At 44.2% G+C, this 20,450-nt stretch overlaps 3 protein-coding genes across 5 annotated transcripts in view; 1 reads left to right on the top strand and 2 right to left on the bottom strand.

Moving 5' to 3' along the window:
- Positions 1–9,051, top strand: part of phc2a (polyhomeotic homolog 2a (Drosophila)) — a 16,381-nt gene extending 7,330 nt beyond the window's left edge. For 2 of the 3 annotated variants that reach the window (XM_034695478.1, XM_034695477.1), the window contains exons 3-7: positions 4,083–4,158; positions 4,810–4,921; positions 5,972–6,098; positions 6,216–6,465; positions 6,658–9,051. In XM_034695478.1, the coding sequence (XP_034551369.1) occupies positions 4,083–4,158; positions 4,810–4,921; positions 5,972–6,098; positions 6,216–6,465; positions 6,658–6,812 (720 nt within the window). In that variant the 3' untranslated portion in view covers positions 6,813–9,051. Of the gene's footprint in view, positions 1–4,082; positions 4,159–4,809; positions 4,922–5,971; positions 6,099–6,215; positions 6,516–6,657 lie in introns of all 3 variants that reach the window. The other variant, XM_034695479.1, reaches the window with a different exon arrangement.
- Positions 1,944–3,246, bottom strand: LOC117821299. The gene is made up of 2 exons (XM_034695480.1): positions 2,188–3,246; positions 1,944–2,054 (listed from the first exon to the last, which is right to left on the bottom strand). The coding sequence occupies exons 1-2, from the start codon at positions 2,870–2,872 to the stop codon at positions 2,041–2,043; spliced, it is 699 nt and encodes a 232-aa protein (XP_034551371.1). The 5' UTR covers positions 2,873–3,246; the 3' UTR covers positions 1,944–2,040.
- Positions 9,052–11,786: 2,735 nt separating the features above from the next.
- Positions 11,787–18,588, bottom strand: kiaa2013 (KIAA2013 ortholog). Its single transcript, XM_034695474.1, has 3 exons — positions 17,241–18,588; positions 15,024–15,877; positions 11,787–12,323 (listed from the first exon to the last, which is right to left on the bottom strand). Exons 1-3 carry the CDS (start codon positions 18,196–18,198, stop codon positions 12,273–12,275), a joined length of 1,863 nt encoding a protein of 620 aa, XP_034551365.1. The 5' UTR covers positions 18,199–18,588; the 3' UTR covers positions 11,787–12,272.
- Between the last annotated feature and the right edge of the window lie 1,862 nt (positions 18,589–20,450).

A 20,450-nucleotide genomic window follows, 5' to 3' on the forward strand; every position in this document is an offset into this window, starting at 1 on the left:
CCACTTTGACGGCTACTGCCCTCATGGAGTGAGCGAAGTGCGTCTTTGAGCGCCATGTGGTCACCTCCACTTCTTCAAATAGGTCCGGATGCACACCACTCACTGTCTTGCCCAGAGGACCGTCCCACAGTACGAGGTCACCAGCCCTTTTCAGTCTTTGTGGAGCTAATCGGCCTTCTCGAGTACTGATCAGGAGGTCAATCACCCCTGGGCGGGCCAGTTCTCCTGACTCAACTTCAGGGAAAAACCGCTCCAGCCGTTTCGACGTCACCACTCGATCCACTTTGGCGATGTCTTCCATCCCGTAGCAGATCATCTCATGAAGCTTCAAGGTTCCTCGTGAGGTCCACACCTTTATTGTCACAAGATACCTTTTTGTATCAATGTTCACCTTCATCGCGCCAACCCCATACACGACAAGTGAGACCGGTTCACCGGTCAGTCCCAGTCTTTCTGCAGCCTGATGCGTGATGTAATTTGTATCGGAGGCAAGATCGACCAAAGCTCCGAGGCTGTCTCCTCTCTTTGACGTGACAGGTATGAGCATCATGAGGACTGGATACTCCCTTAAGCCGCTCTGTCCTATGAGACCTCCGCCAGAACATACTTGAGATGCTGCCTTGTTTGTACAGGCTTTGCGGACAGCTTCGAGCTGGTGGGGAGTCAGTCCTAAGTCAGCAAACATAGCCTCTTGCTCCTCTGTTGGACCACGAGGTCCCTTCCTATCCTCCACTTTGTTCTCCCTCTTAGCAGGATCCTTCCTTGTTGGTGCTTTAGGGCAGAGGAAATAGTGGTGGTCCGCCAGAGTGTCACCCTTTTTACACTCTTCCTTGCGACAGAGGAACTTTGGAGTGCAGGTGCCGTCGATCCCGTGAACATCCAGGCACTTCGTACACGCTTTTACCTTTTTCAGCTGAGCTTTCTTCTCCGACAGATTGGCCTTCCTGAAAGTTTTGCAGCGGAAAAGTCTTCCTCCGTGCTCTTCATCACCACACACAGCACATGGCATCCGCTGATAGTCTCTTTTGACTTCACTTGCTGTAGTCTTAGTGAACGACTTCTTTTCCCTTCTTCTGTCGTCCAGCTTCTCCCGGTAGCTGGGTCTCTCAGGAGCGTTAGCAGGCCAAGGCTTGCTGGGTAGCAATTGCTCCAACCTTACAAGTAATGACTTTTGGTCATCCAGGAACAGCAAGAGCCTGTCGAAACGGTTTCCAGGTTGGACATTGTTATAAGGGTTTCTCACGTACATGAGCCACTCTCTTTTCATGACATCAGGGAGTTTGCTCTCTAAAGACCGAATCACTAGCTGGTTCTGTATAGCGTCTACACACTCCAGGTCCGTGAGGTCCAATACTGCCCTCTCCACTGCTAGGATCAACTCCAACGTCTCTCGTGGCTGGTGATTCTTTACAGCGGGTCGGGACTGCAGCTCTAGTACGATTTCTTCTGCTGTTTGCGCTTTATCACCATAACGGTTTTCTAGTTCTCTGAAGATATCGTTCGCATTCCTGCAACGCAACAATCTGAGCTCTTTTTTCACAGCCTCGTCTAAACTGTCTAGCAAATGAAGTTTCTTGCATTCTGGTGACCCTGTGGGTTCAGCCTGCACCTGGATACTCTCCCATTCAACTTTCCAACGCCAATAGTCCCTCCTGTCCCCGGAAAACTTAGGTAAACTTATGGGTGTGAGCCTAATCTTAGGTCGGGCCCACTGAGAGCTGTCATTCCCCCCGGCGTACGCACCAGAGCCGCCATGTGTCACACTACTCCCTTGTCCCATGCTAAGATTGACGGGCGGAGCAGGAACACCCAACAGTTGCGGCGTGCTGGTGAGAGCTGGAGGTGAAGCGAAGCTAACGTTGAGTCTACCGTCAGATTGTTGTGACTGCAAGGTAGACCGTGGAACCTGTTGGGGAGTACTTAACATGGCAGTTGCTACATACCTGCTTGGTGGATGACTACTGACAGTAGCAACTTGAGGAGAGCTGGTAATGATGCCTGCCCCAACAGCAGGTATGGACGGAGGTGGGCTCGTAACGTCTACAGGTCCCTGCCTGTCAACAGGTGGAGCGTTGACAGCAGACACAGTGTTAACAGGTGGCATAGCAACGGCAAGGGTTAATGGTTGGGTAAAAGTGATGTTATCAGCAGCTCTAAGGCTATCGCTAGCCGACTCGGCTTGCTCACCAACCGCGTTATCACCTCCCACATCTTCATCCTCTTCCTTCTCACTTCCATCGCTGTCCCCATCGTTATTGTGCTCTGTGCTGCCCCTCTTCTCTTTCTCGTTTTCCCGTCGGCATATCCACTCATCCATCAGTTGCTCCTTGTCCTCTTTCAATGATAAGAAGAGCATCCATTTGTCCTTTCCGTACGGTCGATAGTCTCTCCAATTATACACAGTGTCCCTGAGTACATGGAGTTTCCTCTCTAGTTTGCTGCTTTCAACCCCTTGCTGCGACCATGGCACTATCGTATCTTTCCCACATGCCACAGCCTGAACAAAAGCAGACTTGAACTGCATTACGAGAGTGTCTATTTCTGGCGCTGCATACTTGGACCACAGCACATCCATGATCATGCTGTCAGCGTCAATGTATTTTTGCTCATTGGCATCTCTCTTTGCCAGGGCGTCACGTGACTCACCGTCGTCGCCTGATTGGTCTGTCTGCCCCAGATCGTCGATGTAGTCATTACTGGCATCGAGGAGTTTATCATAATCGTCTTTAAGTCTTTTTAACTCTTCTGACAAATCTGATTCACGTAAACGACCAGCGCTAACGCTAAGGCGGTTTATCCGTGTTGTAAAGTTCCGTTGTGCGTTAGAACGCATCCGCTTTAGACTCTCTAGGTCTGGCTTGACGTCCGCCATTTGTTTCTCCAGGATGTCCCAAGTCTTTAGAAACTTTTAGAAACAAAAGAATCGTTCAAAAGATTCGAATCGTTACCGAGAAAAGAGTCGTTTCAAACGAACGACTCGTCTGCGAACGGCCCGTCACAGACGCGAACACGGCACTTCTTGCTGTCTTTATGATGGGCAGACACGTTGCATACAGTCACGTTTCTGTCAGTGGTAACTCTAAGCACCGTTAGCCTCCTTTAGCTTAGTAATGTAGCAGTACTTCAGCCCAGAAACGGACACCCCATCAGCCCTGCAGCCTCTTCTATCCACACAGCTTTACCTGCAGTTGTGGAAATTGTCCAGCCCAGTAACGGCCCCGTCGGCTCGTGGCCTCGGCTCCTCCGTTACAGTGGCCCCTCAGACAGCCTTTCAGACTCCAAATACGGGTCTCCGGTCCCGACGTTGGTCCTCAATTACGTCCGTTCTCCGCTCGGGGTCCGTGTAATCCTTAGCACGGCTCCGATAACGGTTTACAACTGTCCAGATTTTACTAATCTACCTGCTGTAGGTTAATAAACTCCCCTCTGGAAGGGTTGTCAGAAATGATACGGCGGACAACTCGAGTCTCCTTCTTTTTCCGTTTATTTCACACAATAACGCACACGTGCCAACCGTCACTCGGTGGCTAGAAGTTATAAGACTGTTAATAAATAGCTAATTAGTTAGATAGTTAGATAGTTAGTTAGGTTGTAAACCTGCAACAAAAGCACAAACACAACTCGAAATTAACAACTATAAGTTAACATTAATTATTGTCTGGAACATAATCACTGACTATTCAACTACTCACCGACAAGGCGTACCAGTCCTGACGTTTAACTAAATGAAAGTGAAACTTAAAGGAATATCTATACGTTTTGTAAGCCCTGCCCACTTCACACACACAGTTGGGAGATCAGGATGCTCCAATCAAATAAAGCCATGTTATGGTTTCATGAAATATATAACAAATAAACAATGGATAAAACTACTGTAAAGTTATACATACATCCTAAGACAACAGAATACTTTGTTAAATTTGATCCTTCTCCACTTCTTTCTCTCCAAACTATCCATCCCTCCTTCTCTCTCCGTGTTTTAAGGATGATCTAATTTAAGCAGTGTGTTGTTTTTATTGTGTTATGTAATTCATTTGTCTCAGTGCTATCAGGTGCTGTAATGAGTGTTTCTCTGTCTGCAGGTGGAACGTCCGTCTTTCTCGATAGAGTGTTTTAGGAGACAGACAGACTCAAAGATGGACGGCATCTCACCAAAGGGTAAACAAACTCACATTTAAAGCTCATTCATTTCTTCCTAAACATCCAAGTTCAAGTCATTTTTCTGCTTTTTCATCTGGACACTTTGGTCATCATTGTACAAACAGCAGAAGTAAAAAAAAAAAAAAAGCGCTGACTCAGCTCTTTGCTTTTTCATAACCTCAAGTGAAGAAGAGGGGTGTCACGTCAGGATGTCAGAGCTCATTTTAAATCTTTGACTCTGCCTTTGAAAGCCTTCATAGACTCGTCTCTACACGTTGCAGAAGCAGTTTGATAAACAAAATATAAGACAGTTTATAACCGTGCATGCTTTCACACCTTTCAGACCTGTCTAAGTTCTGCACGAGGTGAGCCTGACTGACAAGAAACAGAATCTGCTGTTTGACGACTCAGTGAGCACTCTGTTTGCAGCAAACAGAGGCCTAAAGGGGATTCCAAACACCGTGTGATGCAGGCTTGTTTTGCCACGTGTTGGTGCGTTGTCATCTGTGAGATTCTAAACAAACTGCAGGAGCTAGCAAGTGAACTGAGAGCCACTGGAGGCAGATTGCTAGTCCTTACAGTGTTCTTCTGTACATGCTGTCAGCAGTGGTACGTCTGCTGTTTATCTGTGTCCAGCTGATTGTGTTGACCCCCCCCCCCCCCTCCCAGAGTTAAAGGCCCAGCAGGAGCCCATGCTGACCTGCGAGCTGTGCGGCAGAGTCGATTTCGCCTTCGTCTTCAAAAGATCCAAGAGGTTCTGTTCAACAGTGTGTGCTAAACGGTAAGACGAGTCTGAGAGGACAGTGATGTCTCAACACTTCGTTATTTACACAGTTTACCCTGCTCAAGAAAGTAAAGAAATTCATCATTCGGCTGTTTGAATTCAGCTTAGTGCAATCTCTGAACCCATTGGCTATTTACAATGATGTATGGGATCAGTGGCCAACGTTTCAGGCAGTTCCATTGTAACGAGCAGCTTGCTGACTTCCAGCCAAGACTTTCTTTTCTGTATTGTCTTCAGCACAACAAGCATCTTGAGAAGTGACCGTGTGTAAAGAAACAGCTTAAAAGAGTAGCAAGTCTCAGTTTCACTGTAAACAGTAAGTTCCACAGAGGCTTCACTCTGGCTTCCTTCAGCAGTATGAACCTGAAACAGAAACTGATGTTCTTGTGATGTTCTTGTAATTAATGGGTCTTAAGGTTGCTGAAATAAAAACATCATGATGCAGATTAGTCAAAAGTCAAGCTTTGTCAGGTCGGTCCTCAAGAGGAGAAGAAAACTACTTTTACAATACTTGTTTGTTGAATGGAGGTTGGTTCCATCATTTCTGATGCTTCCAGGAAGTCAGGAAATCTAAACGCTGATTGTCTTTAGTGACACAGCATCAAGCAGATTTGTGTCTCAGTGTAAATGTTTGATCTAGAACAGATTGTTAGCTGCTCTTCATGCAGACATCTGTTAATAGAGAAAGAAAATCCTCCTAAGATTACCAACCATGGGAGCTGGGATTGTGTTCCTCCTGCTTTTGCTCTCCATACAGACAGTTCTTCCTGCAGACACCAAAGCCTGCTGATATCTGATTGGTCGATACCCCTCTGACAACAAACAGAAACAAGAACACTTCTCATACAAAAAAGTGTAGACCTCTCCTAAGGACTCTGTGAAATCCAAACTGAAATTTGACCCTCTCAGATCTAAGTGTGACATGCAGCGGTGGTTTGGACCAAATATAAACCCTAACATTCACAAAAATAACAACAAAAGCAGTGACCATAATGACATTTCTTATCACGCTGTGCTCTCGCCTCATAATGTTCACTGTCTTTGTAGCTACAATGTTGGATGCACAAAGAGGATGGGCCTCTTCCCAAACCGTAAAACCACGCTGGAGAACATGAAGAAACAGAGAGTGATGAACGGTAACGTCAAAAACTGCAGCTTCGATTCAAAGAAGAAGGTAATGCACTGAATTCTTTCATTGTAGTGAAGGAGAACTGCACGGTCTCTTTTATCTGACATGTCTTTTGCCTGCACTTAACTGAATCATCATGTTTGATGATGATTTCTCTTCCAGATTGCTCCCTCTGTGCAGAAACCTCCTCCTCCTTCTGCTGCTCTGTCCCCGGGTCACTCGGTCCATCCTGCACAGGGAGAATCCAGCCAGTGTTCAGACCTGTCCGGTTACAAAACACCCCTGTCGCCCTCCCAGCGGGTTCCTGCTGTTCGAGGCTCTGATCTGCCTCTGCTGTCCCACAGTTTCCTGCCTAGCGACCCTGGCCAGTGGAACATCGAGGACGTCTACGAGTTCATCTCCTCTCTGCCAGGTGGGCGCTGGTACTTCTTTTGAATCCACATGTTGAGCAGATTCTTGATGGTGAGGCTAGAAGAAAGGACTGAGGGGAGAGGCGGCTCTGATATCAAAGTGGTGTTGAAATGTCAGCTGACTCAGCAGTGAGGTCAGGGTGTTGGTGGTGAAATGATCAGACCTGTGATGTGTTTTGTGTTTGTGGCTGCAGGTTGTCTGGAGATCGCAGAGGAGTTTCGCTCTCAGGAGATCGACGGTCAGGCCCTGATGCTGCTGAAGGAGGATCACCTGATGGGAACCATGAACATCAAACTGGGCCCTGCGCTCAAGATCTTCGCCCAGATCAGCATGCTCAAAGACTCGTAGCCCCCCCCCTCCCCCTCCTTCTCACACACACAACTACACACACTTACTGGACAAACACGACGTGCTCAGGATCGCACACTACCTTAAAGTTGATTCCAAGTGTCAGGTCGTTTTCACGTCCTGCTGGACCTGAGGACTCAGCTGAGACTTTTTTACACTGATCATTCACTGTGGAACCACTTCAGGAAATGTTCACCCCCTAGAGAAGGAAACATGTTAGGTAGACTGTGATACGTTTTTATTTGAGAACATCTTTAATTATGTCTCACTGTTCCTGAAGTCTGCAGTTTTATTCGTTGTGGTAATTCACTGAAACATACACGCCTCCCTAGTTTGACAACTGTTCCATCTCTGTGCATCCTGAGCAGAGCTACGTTTAATCCTGATCCAGAACTAGTACTACCTATCCTGTCCTGACCTGCTGTCGCTACACATGATGTTCATGACATGGACCAAGTTAAAAAAGAAGGAAAAAACTGGATGATAGTATTTTGGGTGAAGTAGAAAAAGGGTGTACAAGATTCAGCATTTTATTTGTTGTTGAAACTCAATGCCAAGAATAGACTGTTTGAATGTTATTAGCCTACAATGCAGCTGTTTTATTATCAAAGTTTGAGCCAATCTGTGTCTTTAGACTGACTATTTCAGAGGCAGTCCAAAACAACGTCATCAAGTAGGTGCAAGGCAATAAAACATATGACTTTGAACTCAAACAAAGGTGAAAAAAAAGAGAGACTGAAACGCAAGGATCCAGATTCAGATTCAGACATCTTTATTGATCCCAAGAAGGGCAAGTCATTTATAGCTTACCATACAACATTTAACATTTACAACACATCCATCATATATACATGCTACAAGTCAATCACCGGATCTGTACATGAGACCAGAGGGTCTGTGAAGGACAGCAATAAGTTAAGGAGACCACTGTACATTTAATTTAGATATCTGCATATCACAGATATAGATAGATATCCTCACCACAGACTGTTTTTGTTGTTGCTGCTCACAAGTCACATTAAATCAAAGAAGGCTTGCAGAGATTGGCCCGAGACAGTCTGGATGGGTGCCAGTACCATGAAAGGAGCATCAGATGCAGATATAGTTTGATTGGATCAGTTTAATATTTCTCGGTCATACTGTGCCAACACCAAGTCATATTCTCTCCAGGTTATCAACGTAAGAGATAAATGAAAACTGTTGTTTCCAGGTCAGTGCTGGGTTATACTTCTGTGTCACAACGTCTCTACAGTGGGAGTAGGTTTTAAAATATGAACACATAATGTGGGGGGCTGCAGAGGTACTGTTTCATTCCTGTGGAGTGCTGAGGTGATGCAGCTCTGTTTTTGTTGCCGTTGTCTGGATTACAGGACAGGATGTTGCTCCACTTCTCCCTCTCAGAGATGGTTGGGGTCCAGTAGCTCATCAGGCTGCTCTCACATCTGTGCCCACTAACTGTCATTATTTCCCCACTCTCAAGACCAGCCTGAGACCACACTAACATTTTTACCACAGTGTCAACAGGGAGAGGGGGAATGTGACAGACTACTTTCTGTGGACGGAATTGATATGACGTCTGTGATCAGGTTGTCTCAAGCATCGCTTTTTTTAAGAATGAATCACAGCTGTTTTGGGGCCTTGATGAGTCAGTTTATTCCATTCTGTGTTGATCCATTCAGTTCCATTCTATTCTTATGGTGTTACCACAGTGTCAACAGGCAGAGAGGAAATGTGCCAGACCCCTTTCTGTGGATTCATTTAATATGACTCCCCCTGTATGTTAAGTTCACTTCTACAGTCTATGCTCACTGTTAGCGACAGCCACGAGTGCCTTTGTTGACATGTTGACGCAGGATTATAACTCAGGCCTCACAAACACGTCCTCTGTGGGTCGTTTCATTTTTATTTCTACCAAAGTGCTGAACTTCTGAATTTATTGATGCTGACCCTCCTTTGAGCCACGGTTGAAAAGGAGGTTTTTAAAAAAAAGTTGTATCGAAAGTATATATTTCTATTTTTGAAAAGAAAAGGCCGCTTGTAATTCATCGACATAAAACTGAGCCATCTGTTTCTCTGCAGACACCCTGTTATATTTGTTGTTTTAATCTGTTTGCTGTTCTGTTCTGGTTTAGTGTACAGTCTTCGCATGAGAAAGGATGTCATTGGGTTTGTTCTTTTTTTAAAACAGAAAACCAAACTTTTACACCGTTAAAATAAAACCTTTGGTTTGTTTCTTTCAGTGTTTGGATCATTTTTATACTTTCTTTTAGTTTATTTATTTAACGAAGCAGACAAAGAAGGTCCTTGTACCTGGCAGCGTTTTCCAGCTCCCTCTGGGGTTGTTGTTCCCACAACAAAAGTGATGCTCAAGAAGCAGTTTCCAACAGAACAGTCATACTACAGACTTCCTTCAAACGCAGTATGTAGTAAGCTGTAAGTACTGCATAGAGATTTGGGTCTTCCTCAGGGTCTCTTCCCAAAAAACCTGTAAATAGAGGCATCCTGATCCGATGCCCGAACCTCCTCGACTGGTGCATTTGGATGTGAACGAGTAGCGTCTCTACTCTGAGCTCCATCCCTTTGGATTACTGTTAATACATGATGTTGCTCTGAAATGCATAGGGCAAGGCACCTAAAAACAACCTCCTGGAAAGATCTCACACAGTCTAATAATCAGGGTCGTCATATTCTGGTTAATACGGTAGCTCTCCCACTTAAACACACAAAGAAATATCAGACAAACTTCACATACGCCTGTAGTAACTCAGTAATTTATTTTCCCCAATCAAAGACTAAAGCAAATCATGATCACACACCATTCAAGAACAATCGAACGCAACAAGCGTAATAAATTAACTTCTTTCTTCATTAAGGCACTCAGCAGTTCACAGAAAGTAAAGATAATCAGATAAAGAGAGATCAGATAAAACCAACACAGAAAGGAACATGTAAACATACACACATCTCCATTTTAAAGGAAAAACATTGAAATACCCTCATTAATATCCAGTCAAGTGTTTGTCTCTGAGGACTGTGCTGCTAAATTAAGATAAAGTGATCCATAAGGAGAGTGTGTGATAAATCAGAGAGGCTGTCATTATCAGTTGAATGTACTTGGTCTGATTCTCGGTGGACAGATCTATCTAGAGGAAGGCACACCGGACACTTCAGCTCAAACTTTAAGGATGTTTTCAACCGACTGAAGTCACCTGTTACTTCTTTGAAAAGCAGTTCCTGGGCAAAAGGTTCCTGGTACTTTTAATAGGACTTTAAAGGAGTTACCACGATCACTCAATGCCATCCTTTAAACTCATACTTGTAATTTTGTGCGTCTCATATAAGGACCCACATGAAGGAATATCACCTGTAAACACTTTTCAATCTTTGAAAGCATGTCGCCTTACATTCACAGACGCTTTACAAAACAGACAGTGCAGAGGGAAGGAAACAAGGAAGAGAGGAAGTAAGGAGGATTTGATCTGCTCACTCCCTTTCTTGTGTGGACATTTTTAACAGCTGGAAAAACTAACTGTCAGACATTAAGTGGACTTCCCTCCAAGTCTTTCCTTTTTGCAAACCGAACGCAACAACAAACTGAAAACAAACTACCACTGGTACTTTTATTTGAATTTTCCTCAGATATTTGTCGCCTTGCAAATAATCTACATACACTCGACTCTTTCTGTTTCTGTAGCCGTCAGTCATTCACTCGTCTGATTTAACCTGATGCTGTGAATCTGAAAACAATCATCAGTGAATCTCATTCAATGAACGAAACCTTCACTTTCGGAAGAATTACCTGTTTAAAAATAGAAACATCACTGATTTCTGAAGTCCATTTTGATCTTTTCTCCCTCATAATGCTAAACCATCCGTCTAAGCGAAATCGGAGGTGAACTCTTGGTGGTTCCGTCACTGTCTTCAATAGATCGATAAATCTGTACACTCTGTAAAGTACAACAAACTTGACTCGATATTTGTATCTGTCCATAAATTGTAGATCAAACATAAGGCTGGAAAAAAGAACCTGTAAAAATATGTTAAATGTAATTTTTAATGCAAAAATGCTCAAAGTTTACCTCTTCTATGGCTTGAAACTGATCGTCCTGTTTCCTTAAAGCTCCTGCGAGGAACTTTCTGTTTGGATTTTGGCGCCCCCTGTGGACAAAGTGTTACCTCCTACATCTTTGCTGATTTTGTCTTATTCATGAGTGAGTTGTGTTAAGAGTCAAATATCACTCATCTTAAGCAGTTGCTCTTGAACAAGTATTTCTTCACCGGGCTTCAAATTGCCTCATCTGACACCTACCCCCTCTCAGTGGCTGTAGGCATTAAAAAAGACAGCATGGAAGTCACCAATTTTGTTGCTAATGGTCTTGTTTTGCTTTTCTAGGTCATAGAGAGTACTCACTGTTCATTTCAGTCTGTTTCATAACCACGGAAAAACTCCTCACAGGAGCTTTAATACGACGCATTAAAAGGAGTTTCACAAACACTTTTATGAGGTCCTTTAAAGCTCCTGTAAGTAATTTTTAATTGGTTATGAAACAGAATTAAATTGATATTGATGTCTTTTTATGAACTACAGAAGCAAATAAGACCATCAGCAACATGATTAAATATTGCTTTATAATTATTTGTGAAATCCAAAAGCGCTGACGTAGGGTAGGTGTCAGGCAAGGTGACTCACTGCAAGCTGACTATACAATTTGCCACAATAAAGGTTCTCAGTGAGTGTTGCATGCGACTCTTTAAATAAAGCAGGCCGATATGTTAGGTGCTACTGTTCTAGTGGTTTAGCATGCGCCCCATGTAAAGAGGCTGAAGTCTTTGTTGCAGCAGTTGCAGGTTTAATTCCCAGCTGCCACCATTTGTTGCATGTCTTCCCCTACTCTCCACTCCCCTCATTTCCTGCCCCTCCTCAGCTGTCCTATCCGGTACATGCAACAAAACACACTACTTACACATGCACAGTAAAAATCAGTAAAGAGATAGCACTTTGTCCACAGGGGGCGCCAAAGTCGACACAAAATGAACGTTCCTCACTGGAGCTTTAGAGCACAAAAAAAAAGAGGGTGAAGAATTGTGTTAATGCAGGAACTGCTGTTTTTATTGTCCTGCATGTGATTAAACTTCATGTTTGGTTTTTAACTCTTAAGTCTCACAAAACTAGAAATTAAAATGTGCAAACTTTGGCTAATGTTCATCATATTCACCACACGGATCTACCAATCACTAAATAATGAAAACCTTTACTTCCTCTTTGGTTGGAATGTGTTGCAGATTCTTTCTTTTAACCTTCACGCCTCTAAATCTCTCCACAACAGATTGGTGGGTGTTTTTTCTGCACAGTAGGTGTCATTCAGCACCTGGACCCCCCCCCCCCCCGAAATGTTAAAGTCTCTCATGCTGTGAAGCTCAAGCAGAACCACTATCACATGTTGAACGTGTGCACAGAGCTCAAGCAGCATTCCTGATGTCGTAGCAGCCGTCTTCACGTTTGCTGTCGACCTGGTGGAGTCAGAGCGGAGGGTTAGAACAGCTGGGAACCAGACCCCCACCTTCTTAAACCGCCAACACCACATATCCACCCCCATCATAGCCCCCCAGGAGAGACAGAAACACACACAGGCATGCTGAGAGTAAAGAGCCGAAGCCAACGCAGAGATTTGTTAATTTAATCGAGTGATTTCATAAAAAACATCATCAAAACGCAGGAGAAGAAGAGGAGAGCAGATAAAGAGTGAGCACAGAGTCCAAGCTGATCATCAGAGACAGACGTTTCACCTGCAGCGCCTCCTTCAAAGAAGTCCCACAGGTTCAGTATCTCTCTCTGTAAACATCACTCACTGTAGCTTTAGCACTGCCATACACTTCAGTTAATAATTTAAGTTTCTGTCAACAGAAGGATCATTTAGCTTTGAGTTTATCATCATTCTCTTCGGTTTTATGAACAATTACAACCTGGAGACAGATGTAATGAATGAATAAAAATGAGGAACAAACGTGAAGTGAAGACATCGGAAGTATTTCTAACAATCCAACAAAACTTTGTGCAAAGCTTCCACAGTTTTGAGCCTGCACGTTTCGCTCGTTGCTGACTCAAAGGTTTGTTTACAGCTCGTCTGATCGCTGTGTTGGATCTATTTTTGAGATTTTGCAACGTCCTGATCTGCTGCCAGATTTGAGCAAACAACTGAACTGAATCTGCAAATGTTCAGGTCATGTTGTGATCGAGTTCATTTATTCTAAAGGACCCCGATGATGATGTTGTTGCAGCAAATCACACACGTGTGACTTAAGAGCAAATCAGTGCTGTGGGCATCTGAAATGAATAAAACTGTTTTTAAAGATTCAACATGAAGCTATATATCAGTTTACTACCGAGCTGTGTTAAATACTTGATCTTTAGTATGTCTTTTTAATTTATTGTCCTCCTGTTAATTTAAAAAAAATATGTTTTGAAGTCACATTTTCAAAACAGACTACTCCAAACCACTTGGTTTATCTATGCCAGCTTGCGGTCTTCTTCTTTGTGCATCACTGTGTCTAAGAAGTGTTGGAGAATACTCAAAATTAGTATTTGGGTTGAAGTATATGAATGTTTTAAAACGCAAAGATAAGTCGAACTAAATGTGATACAAAACTGAACTTTGAGAGTTTTGCACAAAGAATAAAGTCCAAAAAGTGTTTAAATTTTATATGTCAAATTGTTTGTAAAGACTGGTTTATACTCCGCGTCTTCCCTAAGCAGCAGGAGTTGACGCGGACATGTGCAAACTACATACTTGTGCGTCGATGTGTCCATAACACGCTGCCATTCTCCCCCAAAACACTTGAGGGCAGTGTGGTCACTCTGATAGTCAGGTCGCCTGTTTCCGGCCCCGCTACATGTACTGTTTACTTTTTCACAGCGATTCAGAACGTATTGTGTTAATTTAGAGCTGATACATGTTACTATTTATCGACAGCAATTATTACAGGGAAGAATAGAGAGGAGACGTCAGAGGAGATGAAATACAAGGCCGGTGTGCGGGGATGTTGGAAGTGCTGTAAGAGCAGGAAATACAGTGTCGCCAAGCAGACCAATCACAGGGCTTGCGGTCCGCTTTGATTTGACATGTAGTTACATTTTGGAGGAGGTGCGTGTCAGCTTCGTGCGTAGGCCATGGCGTCAATTTGACGCAGAAGTATAAATCAGACTTACGTCTTTTCGTGTAGTCCTGCTGACTGTCTTGTGACATCCTGTAACTTTAAAAACTGTTTTTTGTTTTATGGAATTACCTTGTTAGGACTACATATGACATTTAGCTATTGTGCTAATTCCTGCATATTTACATTGAAGCATACTGATGAATGTTGATTAATGTTCATTGGCGCATCGTCCTAATCCAATAAATTCAAATTAGAATTACTTTTGCAATTTCACAGAACAATCGGCGATTAGTGTCGATCAGTTTCTGGATTATTCCGCTTTTTTGCAGCTCTGCTTTGTGCCGTGGTTTGTGCATCACCGCTAAAAGGAACCATCAGCAAGGGTGTCAGAAAAACTCCACAGGGCGCCTTTAAACGTTGTTTGTGCGGGTTTAGTTTGAGGAGTCTTAACTAAACAATACCTTTGACAAAATTAAAGCAGGTATGATGCCACGTGTGACGTCTTAAAGGCGATAAAGTCAGGAGCTAAATGTGTGATTTGGGGCAGAATCATCGCGGGGTCCTTTAAGAAAGTCAGAACAATGTGACTTCAGAGAAACTACGAAGGCAGATAAGAGTTTAAATATTTTGACACTTGTGCTTATTTTTCTTCTTCTTGTTTAATGCATCACATTAAACGATGGGCATAAAGTCTGGGACCAGGTGGATTACAGAAATGTTTTGTTGCTGAATTAAGGCTACAACTCAACGGGTGCATTAAACTGAGATCAGACGTTTCATGGCTCACAGTCTCTCAGGAGAAACACCTGCAGGACAATCGTTATCAGCTCCATCAAAACGGATCCCAACCTGTGGAATCACCTTGTGTGCAAACCCACTCCAAACACTGTACCAGGTGAGATGGGAAATAAAGGTCACTCACAGAGAGGGTGAAAGCCGAAAGTGAGAAAGCAAACCCACAGAGAGCAGAGATATCTTTGCCACCACACACACATAAAAAAAAAAAAATCAGATTGCAGTTTTTCTGCTTCCAGTTTCATGACGCTGGTTTTATACCTTGCTCCTGAAGAGGGGCTTGGCTCCGGGGCCACAGTACTCGTTGTAAATTAGCTTGAAGAGGAAAAGATGGAAGAGGGTGATGAGCGAGGCCACGCTGAACCAGAAGAGGAAGGGCAGGCCTGGGTACCTGTTCGCCATGTGCTCCTCGTGGGCCAGGATGGCCTTAAGGTGCAGGGTGTGGCGAAGGTCCTGCAGGTGGCGTAGGTCTGTGGAGATGTAGAGCAGGGGTGTGATTGGCTGCGTCACCATCACGGGGAAGGTGTGACCTTTGATCTCTGACGTCAGCTCCACGGGCTCGTTGAGGCAGCCGGCCTCGCAGGCATACAGCTTCACTGGCGTCTCCTGCTGCTTCACTGACACGTGGAGGAACGGCTTCCCCTCCGTGTCCAGCAGCACCGCCAGGTTGATCAGGTCCTGGTTGTAGTGGATCCCCCTCAGGGCGTAACTGTTGTGCAGCACGTCTGGATCAGCCTGGAACTGAAGGTGGTTCTCTGTGAACTGAAGGCCTCCAAAGCTGAGCACCATGCCCTGCATGGCTCCATGAGCTCCAGCCGCCACCAGCACCTTGCAGCCTCTCTTCTGCAGGGTCAGAGTCCACAGGGTGACCAGTTGCAGGATCTGAGCCGCGCTGCTGACCCGCTCAGGCCACAGGTTCTCTGCGTGCATGGTGGCGTGGCCACTGAAGCAGTGGTCGGCATAGTTGAGGCTGGACTCAAGTCGTATGCGCTCATCGCTGCTGAGCCGTCGATCCAGCAGAGGAGCCGTGGTGGAGGACAGGATGTAGTAGAGGGTGGTGTTCACGGTGCGGCTCGACGGGGTGTGGGAGTCTGTGATCTTCCTCATTTCAACACCTGAAGGACAACGAAGCAGAAATACAGCTGAACACAATCTGACGTGTTGTATGATGGATCATTATCTAACTGTTACTGACCCTCAAAACTTTCAAATTCTAGATCCAGATTTGTGTTTGTTCATTCCGGAGTCGCTCCCTCAAATTCTGTGTTGGAAATTTTGCAAACTCAGCACATTTCAAACACAGCATTTTTACACTTTACAGCTGGGAGCATGTCTGTGAAGAGGCTCAGTATGCAGTTGGTGAACTTGTACAATAGGAGCATTGTGAGCCAAACATCCGGTGAGACTTTGGGCCCGGAGGAACCAGAGAGAGGAGGACATGTTGCCTCCACGAGGCAGACAGAAAGAGCTCAGAGGACATGATCTGAAACATGCTGCATCAAACAGCAACCTGTCACTCCGGATGAGCTGTGAAGACATTAAAGTTGCTCTTCCTTTTCCTTAACTGTCCTCTTTATCCAGCATGTTGTTGCTCAAGTATAACCTGATAGTTTAACAGCCAGATCTCAGACATCCAGCCAGCAAACCACAGCATGAGCTGACCCAGCTGATTCAAACAATTGGAGTCTGTCTTCTTCATTACAACTCTTCTTTTTAAAGACACGATCTGTGACGAGGACGAGAACCTGCTCTAAAGCACATATTTACTCACAGTCATGAATAACACGACCTATTTTTACACTTTTCCTGTTTTCAGGAGCAGCAGAGAACGGAAAAAATACAAATAGCTCCTGTCAGAATCAGTGGGGATGTAACAACCTCATTTTTTTAAAGGTGTTTTACAAATAATGATCACTGTCTTGCGTTGTGAACCAGGCTGATTGTGCAACCACTAAAGCAAACACAAACATTTGAACAGGTTGAGTGATTCCAAGCTGCTGACGGAGCACGAGAGGGAAAAGATCTGCTTTAAAGTCAATGAAGGATAACTCTCTGGAGCTTTTAGATGCTTTTCTCTGGTATTTTACTTCTTTGTGATTCAACTTATACACCGCAGATAAAAGAGTTTATACTTTAGTCAGTTCAATTTTAATTCTAACTTTGACCTTGTGTTTTGGCCACTGAAATAATCCCTCTTCAGCTAATCTGATATCGTGATGTAGGATTATATGACTCCCTCAAGTCATCAGATATCACAGGATCCTTTTTATCTTGATATCATTGTTATCCCGGGCCGTGTATCAAGTGTCATATAGAGAGTTTCGCCGTAATCCCCTCCAAGCTGTTTATTTGTGTCTCTAGTGCTTCACCTGCCGATGTAACACCACCGTTTCACAGTTTTGGATCAATAAAGTACATCTATCTGTCCCTCTATCTCTCCCTCCTTCTGATCCAGGTGCTGCAGCAGCCCCAGCTCACCTGAAATGAAGATGTCCATCCAGGCCTGCTGATGGTCCAGAACCAGGTCCTCCACGTTGGCCCTCAGCAGCTCCCCAAGCTCCTTCTTGGCTCCTTCTCTGAGCACGCTGAAGGTCTCCTCCAGCTTGGAGGAGTCAATGGGGTCCGAGGTCCACACCACTGACAGGATGCTGTCTGTATACTCAGACTTAGCAGAGACTTGGATCCTGCTGCTCAGCTTTTTGGAGACCACCACCACCACCACCATGCGGTTGTTCTCCACAGGAACCCTGCCTGAGGAGAGCACGATGTCTTTATCCTCCAGCTTCTCCACGCTGTAGGAGAACTTGCTGCCGAAAGAGGGACTCTCGGAGGAGATGTCCAGGGAGGCGGGTCTGTCAGAGGGGTTGTTGATGTGGATCCGCTGCAGGAACACGTTTGGTCTGCTCCTGTGGGCGATGAACTCCTCTCTGACGGTGACACAGTCCCGGGACGACTGCAGGCCGGCGGGGGATGCGCAGCGGACCGACAGTACGGCTCCCTTCCTGAACCACAGCATAGTGGCCTGAACCTCGGCCCGCTTCCCCTCCAGGTGCACGCCCACCCTCGGGGAGAATTCAGTCTGATGCACCGGAGCTGACCCGGGCTGTGAGGACGAAGCCACCCACAGCTTATTGGAGTCGATATCGATCATAATATGTCCGTTCCCTGACACAAAGGGTATGTCCAGCTGTTCCTGAGGTGTGCTGTAGATCCCCTCCCCTCGCTCCACCAGAGAGCTCCACCTGTGGATCTCAGCCAGCAGGCACTGCCCGGCCGCCCCGCCGGGCATGGCTGTCCCGCTGAAGAACCTCCACCTGCGCTCTGCCCCCAGGTACCAGTAGAAGATGAGGAAGAGGAGCAGCCCGATGAGGAGCCTCCGCGCCCAGCTGCTCGACAACAAACCCGGCAGCCCCTTCAGTCTCTGCTGCAGCCACATTCTGTGTTTCAAAGACGGGAGCCCAGCTGTGAGTCTGAACACGGCACCCAGCGTGCTTGGATAGAGAGCTGTTCCCGACTTCAGAGCATGTTACCCGGTCAGAGCTCACTGACTGGCTGCGCTAGCTCTAGCTAAGTTAGCTTAGCTCGGTGAAGGAAAACAGTCGCAGATATGTGGTCGTTTCTCTCATTGTGGCTCTTTCCTGATCCGTAAGCGGGTGTTTGTGATAAGCGTTGAGTTGTCGTGTCTCAGTGAGTTTCGTTTGAAGTTTGCCTTTAGCTTTAAAACATCAGCTGTCGTTCAAAAATAACTCTGCAGCCAGAGGTTGACACTTCCGGTTTGTCACCAGGGCACACAGCGGCCGGAAGTGACGTAAACCGATGCCCTTCATGCTGCTTTCATGTCCCCCTCGTATACCCTCACCATCGCTAACTTATAGTCTTCCTTTCGACTTTGATTTATGGGTTTGTGTACATCAAGTTGAAAAGAAACACAATGTAGAAACAACAAGGATCCCCTTTGAGAAAATTAGAAATATTTAGAAAGACTCAATATAACTCTACTTGGACGGAGACTAACAGTTTAATCAAATACCGTAATTACAAATGAACCAATAAAAGACGTGCAATATATTTATATAAATATATATAATATATTTACTGATACAAAGCTGTTGACCAACAAACCAACGTTTTAATGTTTCTACTGGTTTAGATTTGATTTTTTTATCAAATTTTCCATCATAAGATAACCTTCACAGGAATATTTTCAGTAGGAGAATCCTTTTTCCGATTATTTTGACAGCATTTGAATGCAGGGTGTGTGTGCATTGATCTATGAGCATGTCTGAGTAGTACCTGTATGTATTTTCACTACATTTATATACGAACAGGTTTAGTAAAAAAGGAGACACAAAAAAAAAAGAAAAAAATGGTAAAATATTTTATTTGAATAAAGTATCTAGATTTTCAGGTTTCATAGCAGTAATAGAAAATAAAACAAAAATCTAAAATAAAAACATCAGACAAGACATAAAAGTACAACTCTGTTTGATAAAGATTATTAACAAAAAATAAAACATGCCTCAGTAAATATGATTAAATGTGGAGTAAGTATTGTTCTCAATTTTGATAACAATAGTAGCATAAAAAACTACGGAGTCCTTGAGGTTCCAAAAAGTCTTTTTTTTAAATATTGGATGCCTAAGATAATGATTTGTTCTATCAAGATTATTACCTTTTTTGCTCGAGTTATTTGTCCAGTTTGCACAAGATAATTATCTTGTGAGAATAATATATTTTTCGGTCTGCACAAGCTAATATATTGTGGGAACAAGTTATTATCATGTGCGGTGAATATTATCTTGAGTATACGTTATTATTTTGAGCGCACAGTATAGTTATCCAATGTACTTATCATTTCTACACAAGTTATATTTCTGTGTGCACATAATATGGCACCATTATTGCACAGGATTACTGTGTTTAGCGCACAAGATTATATCATGTTCTCTCAACATATTGTGTGCACAAGATACTTACTTGTTCCAGTGATTTATTAGCTCATGCATACAGGACAATACATTGTAACCACAAGATACGTATCTTCCGTGGTGTACTCAGGCAGTTTAGGGAGAATTTAAATGTATTGATGCAGCGGTAACAAGAGGGGAGTCTGAGCAATTTTGTGCATCTAACACTTAATTCCTTACTTCGTGGTGAATATTTTTGTGACCAATTGTGATGACAATGGAATTATCAAAAAGGAAAACACTATATTATTGATTTCTATATTATTAATTATATTACATAATTAACATAAAATATCATAACAAACTACATGGGCAACAAGAGGGCTCTTTTTTTTTTTTTACCTTTAATTTACTGGAGGGGCATCAAAAGGGCACCTTCGTGTATTCAATCCAACAAAGAGGAACCCAGAGGGCACTTCTTAACAATATATCAACTGTGCATCCAGGAGTATTTTTCAACATTAAAGGCCCTGTGAGGAGTTCTGAAATGGCTGAGAAACAGACTGAAAATGATACTGATGCCTCTTTATAACCTTCAATAGCAAACAAGTCCATCGGCAGCAACACTGGCACCTTCTCTGTTGTGATTTTAAATGCCTGAAACCGCCCTGGGGGGGGGGGGGGGGGGGGGGGGGGGGGGGGGGGTAGGTGTCAGACCAGATGATGGACATCTTGCTTCAGAAACAGCCTTTATTTGACTGTTTTCATGGAAAATAATCAC

The sequence above is a fragment of the Notolabrus celidotus genome, chromosome 11, assembly GCF_009762535.1.
Source record: "Notolabrus celidotus isolate fNotCel1 chromosome 11, fNotCel1.pri, whole genome shotgun sequence".
In the NCBI taxonomy this organism is placed as follows: domain Eukaryota; kingdom Metazoa; phylum Chordata; class Actinopteri; order Labriformes; family Labridae; genus Notolabrus; species Notolabrus celidotus.

What these genes read in the sequence shown, in the direction of transcription:
- LOC117821299 (XM_034695480.1), bottom strand. Translation starts at nt 2,872, where the DNA reads ATGGCGGACGTCAAGCCAGACCTAGAGAGTCTAAAGCGGATGCGTTCT.
- kiaa2013 (XM_034695474.1), bottom strand. Translation starts at nt 18,198, where the DNA reads ATGTGGCTGCAGCAGAGACTGAAGGGGCTGCCGGGTTTGTTGTCGAGC. An exon ending in GATGGACATCTTCATTTCAG is followed by an intron (nt 15,878 to 17,240) that starts GTGAGCTGGGGC and finishes GTTGTCCTTCAG; the next exon opens with GTGTTGAAATGAGGAAGATC. An exon ending in AGCCCCTCTTCAGGAGCAAG is followed by an intron (nt 12,324 to 15,023) that starts GTATAAAACCAG and finishes TGACTCCACCAG; the next exon opens with GTCGACAGCAAACGTGAAGA.